We start from the raw sequence: 13,932 nt of genomic DNA, 5'->3' as shown, positions 1-13,932 counted from the left end.
CACATATTGCGATATCTTCGTGGCACAACTGATATAGGCTTGTTTTATTCGAAGGCACCAAAGTCTCCATTAGTTGGATATGCAGATGCCGGCTATCTTTCTGACCCACATAAAGCTTATTCACAAACAGGGTATGTGTTTACCTGTGGCGGCACAGCTATATCATGGCGATCGATGAAACAGACAATGATTGCCACTTCTTCAAATCATTCTGAGATAGTCGCAATTCATGAGGTAAGCAGGGAATGCATTTGGTTGAGATCAATGATCCAGCATATTCGAACAACATGTGGTCTCTCATCAATAAAAGAAAGTCCAACAATATTATATGAAGATAATGCGACATGCATTACACAGATGAAAGAAGGGTATATTAAAAGTGACAGGACCAAGCACATCTCACCAAAATTCTTTTATGCACATGAACTGCAGAAAAAAGGTGATATTGATATTCAGAAGATACGTTTATGTGAAAATCTAGCAGATTTATTCACTAAAACGCTTCCAACTACAACATTCAAGAAGCTGGTGCACAACATTGGAATGCGTCAACTATAGGATCTTCAGGGTTGATCTGATGAGGGGGAGCAATTCATCAAAGAGGTATTGGCATGCTGTACTCTTTTTCCTTCGTCCAGGTTTTGTCCCACTGGGTTTTCCTGGCAAGGTTTTAATGAGGCAGTTTTAATCTATGCAATACCATTTTCAAGATACATAAGAATTCTATACTCTTTTTTCTTCGCTAGGGTTTTGTCCCACTGGATTTTCCTTAGCAAGGTTTTAACGAGGCATATTCTTAGTGTAGTTTTGTGGACTCCAAGGGGGAGTGTTATATAGATATACACTTGTTGTGGGCTCCACAAATTTATTAAGTCATACATGTAATCATAGTCTTTATGGCTTACAAAGAAAGATTGCTATGGAAGCGTACTGAAGAAGCCATTATTGAAGCCTATAAAAGGCATTGGGCATGTACAATTTTGAAATGAAAAAAATCTGAAGTCGCATTCTCTCTCTCTCTCTGTTCGTCCTCTCTATCTTTCTCTCTGTTCGTCCTCTCTATCTTTCTCTCTGGGTCTCTTTATTTGTCCTCTCTCCCTCCGTTCATTATTCTCTCGCTATATATTTACACATACACATATATTTATTACAGTTCTAAAATTTTTAATAATTTAATTTTAAATAATAATTAAAAAATAAATATTTTACAATTTCTTTTAAAATTTTTAACAGTGAAATTAATAAGTGATGTGTACCTTTTAAGATAAAATTTTAAAATGCCTGGTCAAAAACCCTTTAATTGAATAAACACTCTAATCAGTTCAGAATTTGAGTTAGCAAAAGAGAAATAAACATTTAGAATTTTATTTAAATCGGGGGAAATTTGTAAATAATTTGAATGACACTCCTCACCACATCCGACGGGCTTCTAGAAAAAGAAAGAAAGAATTACCGACAAAATTTAGAGAGAGAAACAAAAAAACACAAAAAGCATTTTAACGTTCGTCGACCTTCGCTCGACAATCGTACGAATCAAATCACCCTCTCAGGTCTCAATTCATCGATCAATCCACATTTTAACGATCATTCAACGATCGCCGGAGTAGAAATGACGGAATCGGAGGGAGTCGCCGGGACTGCGTTTAACATTCCGGCTACCGACGCCAACACGACGTCGTACTCAACGCCTCCTAAGCTTCCTCTGCAACTTCGACGGCGTCTTCTCGAGTCGAAAAGCCATTCAACCACCGCAGAGGAGATCGAAGCTAAGCTCAAAGACGCCGATCTCCGTCGTCAGGTACTCCTCTCTCTCTCTCTCTCTCTCTCTCTCTCTCTATATATATATATATATATAAATCTATCGTCTATTTTTCTTTTTTTTTTAAATTTTTTTTTTCTGGGAATTAAACTCAGTTATTAATTTTAATTCCTGGTTAAGTGAATTATAATGCTATAGTTGGAAAAACAATAGATTGTGAAGAACAGAGAAGGGAAGGAAAATTTGAACATTATATTGAGCATTTTGTGTTGGTTTAGTGATAGAATGTAAAATTGACATCAATTAAGCCTACTAGTGAGCGCTGAGCTAAAGTTCTGGTGAAAAATTTGTTTTCTTGTGTTCTAGACAGTGAGTGTGTTAGGATTTAGATTTTCTCGGCAAGCAAACAGATGAAAGTATCATTTTTTGTTTTATTAGGTTCATGTCAAGAGGCAAGTTGTTGTTACATTCTTGTGTAACATGTGACACGTAATAGAAATAGTGATTCACACAGATAAAGTTATTTATTATACATTTTCTTAATTTTTTCTGGTGGTTTTATTGCTGCATTGATGTTCTTGATTTAGGTTTGACCAAAGATTTGTGTTTTGTTTGGGTGTAGCACTTCTACGAATTGTTGTCAAGCAAAGCACGGAAGACGAGAAGCCCGTCATGGTTGTCTTCGCAAGGGGAAGACTCAGGTCAACGTATTGAAGCAAAACTAAATGCAGCTGAGCAGAAAAGGTTATATTTTTTTTAATAGAAGAATGGTTTTCTTATTAATAGTTGTGCTCGTAGCTACACTACCACAACACGGGATAAAAAAAATCATGGAAATAGGTTAGCCTAGTGGTATCTCCTCAACCTCCCAAAGTGAGAAGTGAGGATTCAAGTACTCATAGAAGCAAATAGGTGTGTGAGTTTCTTGCCAAGTAAAAAAGAAAAAAAAAAGAGTGATTGCAGAGGAAAATGAAGGAGAGAAAAGGAAGTAATAATTTTAGTCTTATGCTTATGTTGTATTCTGACTTCCAAGATTAGAGTAAAAGCTCATATCAATATAGGCTAATAGTTGTAATTTTGTGTCTCTGTGTGTGTTATTGACTACCAAACAATTGAAAGCCAATAACAAACTAAGGCGATCTGGGACTATCGCTTTTGGTGCATGCTTTATTTTGGGAAAGAGAGAGAAAGGGCCAAAATCAAACCAAAAAGAGATCAAAGAAACCATAAAATGCAAGAAAAAGAAAGCAATTTCTCAGCTAAAAAAATGAAGTTGCCAAATGGGCTAAATACTAAAAATTTTCCTTCTTTTTCCTACATTTGATATGTGACCAATTTGACTTGGGAGCATAAACTAGAATTCCTTGTCATTGTGGATTCCAATTTAAGGAAACCCTAAAATTGATTTAATAATCCATGATGCATGAGTTTTCTGTGTGGTGGTTATTTTTATACATGGTAATATTTTCTTTTGTCAAATTGGAATATTTGTTTCTTGAATTATTCAACGATTCCGTATAAATTAAATCGTGTAATTGTTAATATTTCGACTGATTGATAAATTTGCTACTTCAGTGTCTTTATTAAATATTCTTTGTAGTCAGATACTTTTGTTGATGCTACAGAATGTGGATGATTCAATTTACTTTTCTGTATGACTTGTCATGTCTACTTGTCTTTTTTATACCCTTTTAGTGACGCAAATTATGATGAAAGAGTACTTGATTTTTTACATATAAAATTGTGCAAAATAAAGATTACCCGCCCAAGTGGATATGCATTTTGGTTTTGAACTATAAACTTTGTGTATTCTTTGTTGTTTATTGGTTTCTTGTTCTTATTGTACCAAAAGGATGAGCATACTTGCAAAGGTTCAAAAACGCTTAGCCAGGTCTGGCGAGCTACGGCAGGCAGCTAAGACTGGTGTGGAAATGCGTTCTGAGAAGGAACGTGGTGAGCTTGGCTTAAAAATGGAATCGCGGGTTCAGCAAGCAGAGACAAACCGGATGCTTCTTTTAAGGGCTCGTAGGCAACGAAAGGCAGCAAAGAAAGAGCAGGCAGCTCAGTCATTGACGCAGAGGCTGATTCAGGAGAGCAAGTATAAGGAGTGTGTGCAGGCTGCGATTGACCGAAAGCGTGCTGCTGCTGAAAAGAAACGGTTGGGATTGCTAGAAGCAGAGAAGTCAAGGGCACGTGCGAGGGTATTGCAAGTACGGCGGGTAGCTAATTCTGTCTACAGTCAACGGGAGATCGAGAAAAGGAGATTGAAGGACCAGTTAGATGATCGACTCCAAAGGGTATATTTGTGTTTCAGTGATGATGTATCTTTCATGAAATGCATTTTTTCTTGGTTGTGCTATTTTCCCCTTATTTTTGATAATATAGTTTATAATTTTATTTTATTTATGTATTTGATGTGACTAGGCCAAGAGGCTAAGGGACGAGTATTTGAGGCAGAGAGGAAGTTCTCAGAGTTCAGTTTGTGCCAATTCAAAAATGTTGGTTGAGCAGGGGGAGTTTCCATCAAGAAAGCTAGCAAGGTAAACAAGTTAATTTGAGTCATTTGACTGCTCAAGAGTAACACTTATCAATCATCTTTTTGAAATTTTCCCCCATTTTTTTTACTTCTTTTTCTTTAACTGAAAAATTATATATATTTTTAATACCTTTAAAAAATACAAAAAGCTGCAAAGTGAATTGAAAAAAGGTGCCCAAGTTTCCCTAAGAGTGTCCCCTGCCATTAAAGGTTTGGTTCCTTTCCGCTGAACATTCCTTGAAACTACAGCTGCTCACGAAATTTGCTTCTAGACTTGATCAGGTTTTACAACCTGGTTATGCAAAACTTTGTGTAAATTGAACTATTTCTGACAAAGTTGTGATTTCCTCATGGATCTATGAGTTAATCTCAACTTTATTCCCTATCCTATGAGATTTTTATCTTTTATGTGCTAAAGCTAAATTTTGTCATTCAGGAAAGGAAAAGAAGAAAGAAAAAGAAAGCTAAGCTTTGTCCAATTGAAACCAATTTTCAGTAAGCAGTGTTTCCCCTGACATTTTAATTAACATGTATGATCCAATATCAGATCCCACAGTAGAAAATTTGATAAAGAGGAGGATTTAACTAGAAGTTTTCACCAACAACAGATGGACGGATGAAGATTTTATTTTGGGCATTTTTATTCTAGAAATGAAATGATTGTTGGATTTATTTGAAGCAGTCGGTGGGCTAGGCTTCTTTTTTAACTTTAAGTAGTTTGAAGACAATAAACGTGGTCTTTTTTTACCTAATTTTATGGGACATAATCGAATTTAACATCATTTAAATATAGGAGTTACAGAGATCCCTTTTTTCTTTTCATGGTGTTGGGGGGTGGGGTGGGGAAGTGGGAAAGGCAAAGATAGATGGAAAAATTTGTTCTTTTGTCCACTTCAGTCTTCCATCCATTCCATGTGCTGCATGGGATAAACAAGTTAAAAAAGAAATGAAGAACAAGGGTCTGGGAGCAAGATAATTTGTCCTCTGTATTAAAAAATAGAAAAATTGTATTTACATGTTGAAGATTGTCATTTACCTTTCTTTCTGAGTTTGGAAACCAGGAAACCAAGTAAATACCAGTCACTACTTGTACTTGAAAATATTTATTTTTTCTGAATTTATATAGAGTTTCCAGAAAGGCAATACATGTCCAACTAAATCTACCTCCTCCCACCCCCATAAAACATACGGAAAATGGAACCTAAAGTAATGTGAAAGAGAACACCATCTAGTCCTTATTAAGTGGAGAAGAAGGATATATCTTGATGCAGGACAACCTATGATTCTTTTATTTTTTTACGACTGAAGTACAAGGGAGAAGTGGTGGGTGAAGCAATTAAAATAACGGGAATGGAGTTAGCGTTCGTTAAAATGTTCACATTTGACTACTGGAAGCTTAATAGAGGGGTTGTAGCATATATATTACTCTCCCTCATTTTAGTCTCTTATGAGTGGGCCCGACACGAGTTAATATATATTACTTGGTATGTAACGAGATTCAAACAAAGACCCATATGATCTGTTAACATGTAAACGACTGACTACCGTAAAAGTTCAAGCTATTGGAGGAGGGGCTCATAACTATGCATTTCAATCTAAAACTATGATTTTCAATGCTTGGGGTATAGATTTTGGTAATTGGGGAGTGAATAGGGCTGTAGCAAAATAAAATTTGTGATCCAGAAAGAAATCTCAAAGAAAGTGATAGAATAGTATCTGACTGCATTGGGGATTATTGCTATAGACACTCAAATAAATAGACGAGTTTCATGAAATATTCCATAACCAAGGAAAGCACTGTTTAAACTACAATCTTGTTTTGCAATGAAGAGCCAATATATTAATGCTGTCAGTTCCTAATCCCTTACAGATGCACACACAGTCAGTCTGTAAATTAACTGTATCAATCACTATCATCATCCATGCCTTTACCCCGTATGAATGGGGGTGGCCAGATATGTAATATATTTTTTCATTCTTTTCTATTATTTTTTATCATTGTTAATTACTTTCTCTCATGTGAGTTTTGATCAGCCTCTGTCTCTTAACTTCTATGCAAATAGATCTACCTTTTCTTACTGGTGCCTCCATGGGTCTCCGTTGTAAATGACTATACCTCTTAGTTGCTAATGGGTTGGTCTAACTGGCCTGACGCTTGACTTCTGAACCAAAAGCCCAAGCCAAGACTACTTGCACAAGCCAGAATAGAACTTTAAAAAGTTTGAAACTCTAACCAAAATAAAAAGTTACAGGAACTTAACAAAATAAAAAACTGCAAGAACTTTGGAAATAAAAAATCAAACAATAAGACTTTCTGTTCTCCATGAGTAAACTAATCCAGACCATAAATAAGAAATAATAAGACCCAATAAATTGACCGCTATATCTAAATTTACATAAATATCCCTGTACGAGGAACTATTGACGCATGTAATTGTTATAGACTTGTTTTAGCTTCTTGTTACTTCTGCATACTTGGGCAAAGTTTGACCCTGAACGTGAGCTGAAGCTTGAGGTAGTCAACAATCTATGTGGTGCTCGTCCAGCCTTGTGCCAATATTATATTTGTCAGAATCATGTGATGAGGCTTATAATATAAGTTGGATCTAAATGCTCCTTGTATCAATGAACTTGAATGTTCTGATCTTTTATCTTCAAAGAAGTAACTTGTAAGGCAGCATAGAGAACTTGAATTATTGTATTGATCCTTAAAATCATAGTCAGATGAATTAAATTGTCTTGAAGAAATAATGTCTTTGCATTTTCTTCCCTAACTATGGACTTCCAACTTTGTCTCAACAACTCAGTCACAGAAAACTACTGGAACAAATGACACACATAATTATTGTGCACTTGTTTTTCTCTTCTTGTTGCTTGTTAATCAGTTATATATATATATATTTCTTAGTTGTCCAGTTTTATATATATATATATATACACACACAAATTTTTTTTTTGTACGTGTATGTAATTATGTATATGTACTTCACCTGGAGAGGAGGTGGCTACCAAAGTGGGGTAGCTGTTCCCCACATAAACAGAGTTAACTTGATGGACAATGAGGAACGGCGTGATTGACTTATCTCCTTGCCTTCCATGCAACTTGTCCTTGTTATTTTTTCGGAAAATACTAGGAATGTTAAATGATGGTTTGTCTTTGTTCTGTACTGGATGAGTAATTTTTCATTTGGTCATTGCTTTTGCTGCTGGTCTGTTTTGGTATGTCATCTTGTCATGATGCCATATACTTTTAAATGAAGAGATGGCCTTTTCCATTCTACAGAAGTAATTGGTTTGCTGACTCAAACAATATGAATTTGGCACTATAAAGAGATGAATGTTATTCGTTCTCTTTCCCCAGCGTGTCTTCTCCTTTTTATTGTATGACATAACAAACGTAAATTTTTGGTTTTCTAGGTGTTGGAGGCAATTTGTAAGATTAAGAAGAACAACTTTTGCGTTGGCAAAGGCATATGTGGCTTTAGGAGTCAATGAAAAATCTCTTAAGTCGATGCCATTTGAAGAGCTTGCTCTTCAGATTGAGTCAGCCACGACCATCAAAGTTGTGAAAGCTTTACTTGACCGGTTTGAGAGCCGCATTACTCTTAAAAGGGAAGCTATTCATACAAGTAATCTATCTAGTTTAGAAAAGATTGATCATCTTCTTAAACGGGTTGCTCCCCCTAGTCGAAGGGGCACTGCCAGCAATCCTACCAGAAGCATAGGGGCAAAGAAAGTCGGGCCTAGAAGAGAAGTAGATCACAGTATGACTAAACTGTCAAGATATCCAGTAAGAGCTGTTCTCTGTGCTTATATGATATTGGGACACCCTGATGCAGTTTTCAGTGTGATGGGTGAGCTTGAGATTCCCCTGGTCGACTCTGCAGAGAGTTTTGTTCGTGAGTTTGAGTTGTTGGTTAAGATTATATTAGATGGCCCCACTCAGATTACTCAAGAGGAAACAGCCCCCTCCGCTCCCAGTCGACTGACATTCAGATCACAACTGGAAGCTTTTGATAAAGCATGGTGCTCTTACCTGTATCGATTTGTGGGGTGGAAGGTTAAGGATGCTAAATTGTTAGAAGAGGATTTGGTGAAAGCTGCTTGCCAGATGGAGTTCTCTATGATGCAGGCTTGCAAGCTGACTCCAGAAGGATATAATGGCAATCTTACTCAGGGAATGAAGCCTATCCAAAAGCAGGTACTACACCAAGCTCAGATATGAAGCAAACTCTTATGAACAGAAACTCTTAATTGGCTAATGTTTCCCATTGTATTGTCTTGCTGATGGTAGGTTAAGGAAGATCAAAAGCTTTTGAGGGAAAAGGTGCAGCAACTAAGTGGTAATGAAGGGCTTGAACGCATGGACTGTGCTTTGTCTGATGTGCGGTCTAGATTTTTTGAAGCCAAGGACAATGGGAGTTCATTAGCATCCCCAGCTGTACACAGATCACCTTCAAGTTCACCTGATTCATCAGATAGGCCTGCAATTAATGTCCCTGATGAAATAGATAATCCAACTGAAGACTTAAATAATTCAAGCAGCACAGTGCACTCCTCGTTTGAGGCAGTTGATTCTTCCCCATGCAATGAAGTTGATACGTCTACTTCTAGTAGCAGTGAAGTGGGTCACTCGAGCTCTGGTGCAATTTTGATTATGGAGAATGAAATGCTTGTAAATGCAATTCTCCATGAGTACCGCCATGGTTTTGCTGATAGCTTGGACATTGGTAGTGAAGATCAGCAAAGTCTTAAGGTTATTGCATGGGTTTACTTGTTCTTCTCTCTCTTTGTATATTTATGTGTGCATGCACAGTTATATATGTATGTGCACGTGTGTGTATATATGTGTGTGTTTATATAGTTAATCTGTAAGGGTTTGCTAATGTGTGGAACATATAGAGATAGAAATCATCATAATTGCTTGCTTTTTCTTTATCTTCATGCAGGCAAAAGTGAGAGAGACAATGGAAAAGGCTTTCTGGGATGGTATAACAGAATCCATGAAACAGAAGGAGGCTGACTACAGCTGGGTGCTTAAACTCGTGAAGGAAGTCCGGAATGAACTGTGTGAGATGTCTCCTTTGAGTTGGAGACAGGAGATTGTTGAAACTATTGATACTGATACTCTTTCCCATGTAGGGAACCTATCCTTGTCATCATTTTGCAGCCTATGCATGTCATTTCTGTTATCATTTTTACATGTAAATTAATTTCCTTCTCTCTTTCTCCTTTTTCTCTTAGTTGCTGAAATCAGGAATTTTAGACGTGGATTATCTTGGGAAGATCCTGGAGTTTGCATTACTCACTTTGGAGAAACTCTCTGCTTCCGCTAATGAGGATGAGATGAAAAAAACTCATCATATGCTATTACAAGAACTAAGAGAAATTTCTCCAGCTGGAGATAATTCAAATGATTCATTTGCCCTCTTAATGATGAAAGGTCTGCGTTTTGTTCTGCAGCAGATACAGGTGTGTTAGCAGCTTTTGGTGTCTTCCTCTTTGTTTATTTATTCCAGACTAATACCAATCCAACCCATTTCATGAATAAAATGTGACCAATTAACCAACCAACAAAACTAGTTACAAATAACATCTTCTTGTTGCATCGAAACATATAAATATTGACTAATCTGGCTAACTTTGAACTTGGTAAAATTATTAAAATTGTTATGGAATTTTGAATGCTTGACATCCCAAGTAGGCCCCTGCGGGGCTGGGGGACTTGGTATAGACATACTAGTTGGCATTACTTCAAAATTTTGCTGCTCTTAGGCTCAACCTGTAGTCTCATGTTTGGTAACTCACTCTTTTACCATCACTTTGGGCAATTGCCCCTACTAATGATATGAAACTGATGAATGTAAATATTAGTAATGTTCTATCAGGATTCATGCCGATGACATATTATTATTTGACACTTCTAAAGAAAACTTGGCAATTAAATTAGCTTAGCAATTAAGTTAGAAAGGTGGAGAAATGCCTTAGAATCAAAAGGGTTGAGGGTTAGTAGGACTAAAACTGAACATATGGAATGCAAATTTAGTAAAGAGTCAGATATTAATGATGTAATGGTTGTTACACTTCAAAAACAAAGAATTATCCAAGCTGAACACTTTCGGTATTTAGGGTCTTGGAGTAAAGATAGGGTTTCAAACCAAAATATGAGGGAGAAACTAGGTGTTGCACCTATTAGTGACAACACTAGAGGGAGTAGACTTAAGTGGTGTGGGCATATACATAGAAGACCTATAGATGCACCAGCGAGAAGAGGAAGGATAATTTAGACAGAGGGTAGGAGAATTCATGTTGCCGGCCCCATTCATATGGGAGTAAGGCAAAGATGGCAATGATGATGAGATGTATAGTAGTGTATGCAAGCATTATATGCATGTCATTGTTGAGGAACATAGTGTAGGATTAAGGGTCAAGCTGATCTGGATAGGGTTGTGCACTGTGCCTAGATCAGCTGTACTGTAGCATATTGTTGGTAGTGCAACAACTTTAAGTGCTTGTCTAGCTGAAGTTTTCTGTGGGGGTTGATCAAGGAAGGGTATAATTTCCCAAAAAGGATCACAGTAGGACAATCCTTTACTGGGAGTCTGGATGGCCTTATGAAGGGAACTTTGCAGTTTTGTAGGTTCTATCTAGGTTGAAATTTGGGGATCCCAGGACTAAATAAAAAGGAGTGAGGCAGACGTTGAAGAAGTATCTTTGGAGTCCATTAACTTGTATGATTAGATAGAAGTTCCCTAAATTATTCTCTTGTACACCTAAACATATAAATATTCATATAGGTTTGTTTATTTGACTCCCAACACCATACACAAGAATAAGAAAACTTAATTGTTTAGCTATTGTACAAACTTCACATTGTTTAGCCCATATATACCTGAAAAGCATATTCATATTCTCTCTTTATAATTTAATATACTATTTGTAAAATTACTGCAGACTCTTAAGCATGAGATTAGCAAAGCACGCATAAGGATTTTGGAACCACTCATAAAGGGGCCTACTGGTTTGGACTACCTGAAGAAAGCTTTTGCCAAGCAATATGGATCTCCTATTGACGCCCCCGCTTCTCTATCATTGACAATGAGATGGCTTTCTTCTGTGCTGGTTAATTCTGAGCAGGAGTGGGATGAACATACAGATTCTCTACTAGCTTTGACAACCAGTGATGGGAGATACCCTCAGGGGCTTCTCCCCACCACGCTTCGTACTGGAGGTAGCATTCGAACAGCATCAAAAATAGACATTCCACTCACTACTGCTACAGGTTTTAGTTGTCACTTGCTATTTTCTTTTCTTCTTCTTTCATTTCTTTTTTCTCCTTATCTTCTTTTCTCAACTCACATATATGTGTTGGTGCTTTTTCATTGTGCTCAGGTTCTGAACAACCAGAATGCAAGGGAGAAAGGATTGATTTGTTGCTGAGGCTTGGTTTGTTAAAGCTTGTAAGTGAGGTTGAAGGATTGACTGCTGAAACTCTGCCTGAAACTCTTAAGCTAAATCTCCCTAGGCTAAGGGCTGTTCAGTCTCAAATCCAGAAAATTATTGTCATCTCTACCAGGTGAGAGGATGTGAATTTTCACTCTCCTTTCTATTCTGATTTTTGCCTTTAATTACTGAATAGAAAATCTAATACCTATGTGCAACTGTTGACATAATGTGGTTGATCCGCCTTGAACTTACTAAATATGATGGTTAAAGCTATGTGGTTTTAGAACTGTGGTTAAGTATCATTCTTGGTTTCAGTGATGATGTTTAGGATTTTACAACTTGTAGGTACAGATTTATTGTCTATGTCAAAGAAACATCTAGAAGAAATTCGAAAAAGAACATGGAATGCATTATAAAAATGCAATGCTTAAAATTTTTGCAGCCTACATATAACTGATAAATAGTTCTATTACATGCGCTACCACACATTGGTCTGCTATAATGTCATTCTCAGATCAGATCTATGATAAAATTTCCATCAATATAATGGAACTTCAGTGCGACTCCCTTACAAATGGTAGACATTTATTTTAAGAATTCTATATATATTTGGCCAATTTGTGTTTTATTTCAAAATAAGTAATAATTGTTTTGAAGCAGTGATTTTTATCTTTTCAATAACAGAAAATAAAAACTTAGAATTTTATGTTCCTTGAAATCCATAGATCATTACCTGGTGCAAAATATTCATGGTATTGCTAGGTACTTTTCAGTTTCACTCTATATTGGTTATGCTTATTGAGAGCATAATACATAAAGATATCATCCTCCTCCCCACTTTCTATACAGTACATTTCACTTGATATATGTTTGACATTATAAATCTTGGTCAGATCTTGCTGATATTAGCATACATAATCAATTAGTTAGGTCAATGATCTGAACCATCCTAACTTCTGATTTGCAAGATTAGATTGCATTGAATAGTTAGTATCACTATCCTACCCTTTAACATACACATTGTACTCTTTTCTTTCAACTTTAGCCACCCAGCCCACCCCCACACCCTGTACTGATCTTATTGTGAATTTTTTTTTATTAATATGTCATCAGCATATTGGTTCTGCGGCAAACTCTTCTTGGTGAGAAGTTGGTTACCAGCCCTGTTGACGTGGAAAATATAGTTTCCCAATGTGTTATACTGCTCTATGAGCATTTGGATAGCGTAGAAGATGTGGGTATATCAGAAATTGTTGAAAAGATCAATGGGTTCTTGGAAGGTGGTGACTCTGAAAAGGTTCGAGCAAGGAAGGATGTTATGGCTAACATGTTGATGAAGAGCTTGCGAGCTGGGGATGCCATATTCACTCGGGTTTCCCGGACTGTCTACCTGGCAGCAAGAGGGATCGTGCTTGGCGGGAGTGGAGCCAAGGGTAGGCAATTAGCAGAGACAGCACTCAGGCGTGTGGGGTCAGCTCTTCTTACTGATAAGGTAGTGGAGGCTGTGGAAGTGTTGGTTGTGGCGGCAACAGTGTCGGGCAGTGTTCACCGAGAATGGTATGAACTAGTGCTCAAGAACCTGTAATTTTTATTCCCGAAAAAAAATTAAAAGCAAAATATAAAAAAATCTGTGATGCTCACATTCTCTTGAACACATTGTTTGTATGTATATCTGAGACAGTCTGCGGTTTGAAATGTATTGTACATGTATATAATATATATCTACACGATATTACTATCAAAAAGGGCTTGTTACTTGTTAGTCCTTGTCCTTGAACTGGTTAATGCAGTTGTAAGTTATGTTTATCATTTATAGGGATGGTTCTTGTTCATTCAATTTCTTTGGTAGCTAAAGTAATCTACTCTTATATTCAATCATCATGTCAAGTGGATTGGAGTGATATACCACTGACTATTTATTTTTAAATCATCATGTTAAGCCCTACAGCAAGGTACAATAGTTTGCAGTTGCGGTATCAATCACCGTTGTGTAACGGACTAGAACGAATATCGGACCACCGATACTAACCCGTATCGACCGATATGGTGAGCCATGTTTCTCTTACCTAATCTTAGTAAAACTTTCGTTGTCATGTTGGAGCATGCAAAATTATCCACTGAGGCTGTAATTGAATTTGTCAAACATCAATCTAAAATTCGATTTTCAACCACTCAATGTGTTGTTAATTTC

The 13,932-nt window shown here is 36.8% G+C and overlaps 1 protein-coding gene across 1 annotated transcript; it reads left to right on the top strand.

The window, feature by feature from the left end:
* Positions 1 to 1,395: 1,395 nt before the first annotated feature.
* LOC132273883 (uncharacterized) lies at positions 1,396 to 13,578 on the top strand. Its single transcript, XM_059774993.1, has 11 exons — positions 1,396 to 1,798; positions 2,382 to 2,503; positions 3,612 to 4,056; positions 4,184 to 4,299; positions 7,713 to 8,496; positions 8,590 to 9,051; positions 9,245 to 9,433; positions 9,540 to 9,767; positions 11,250 to 11,577; positions 11,688 to 11,871; positions 12,855 to 13,578. Exons 1-11 carry the CDS (start codon positions 1,400 to 1,402, stop codon positions 13,324 to 13,326), a joined length of 3,729 nt encoding a protein of 1,242 aa, XP_059630976.1. The 5' UTR covers positions 1,396 to 1,399; the 3' UTR covers positions 13,327 to 13,578.
* Positions 13,579 to 13,932: the final 354 nt, after the last annotated feature.

The sequence above is a fragment of the Cornus florida genome, unplaced genomic scaffold, assembly GCF_030987335.1.
Source record: "Cornus florida cultivar Cherokee Brave unplaced genomic scaffold, ASM3098733v1 CherokeeBrave_3.0.0_Hap2_Chr09, whole genome shotgun sequence".
Classification (NCBI taxonomy): Eukaryota; Viridiplantae; Streptophyta; class Magnoliopsida; order Cornales; family Cornaceae; genus Cornus; species Cornus florida.
The sequence above is the reverse complement of the archived record's forward strand: the minus strand, read 5'-3'. Positions and strand labels throughout refer to the sequence as shown.

Coding starts and splice junctions, on each gene's coding strand:
- LOC132273883 (XM_059774993.1), top strand. CDS start 1,400: ATGACACTCCTCACCACATCCGACGGGCTTCTAGAAAAAGAAAGAAAG. Junction 4,057..4,183: donor TAGATGATCGACTCCAAAGG/GTATATTTGTGT, acceptor TGATGTGACTAG/GCCAAGAGGCTAAGGGACGA. Junction 11,578..11,687: donor TCCACTCACTACTGCTACAG/GTTTTAGTTGTC, acceptor CATTGTGCTCAG/GTTCTGAACAACCAGAATGC.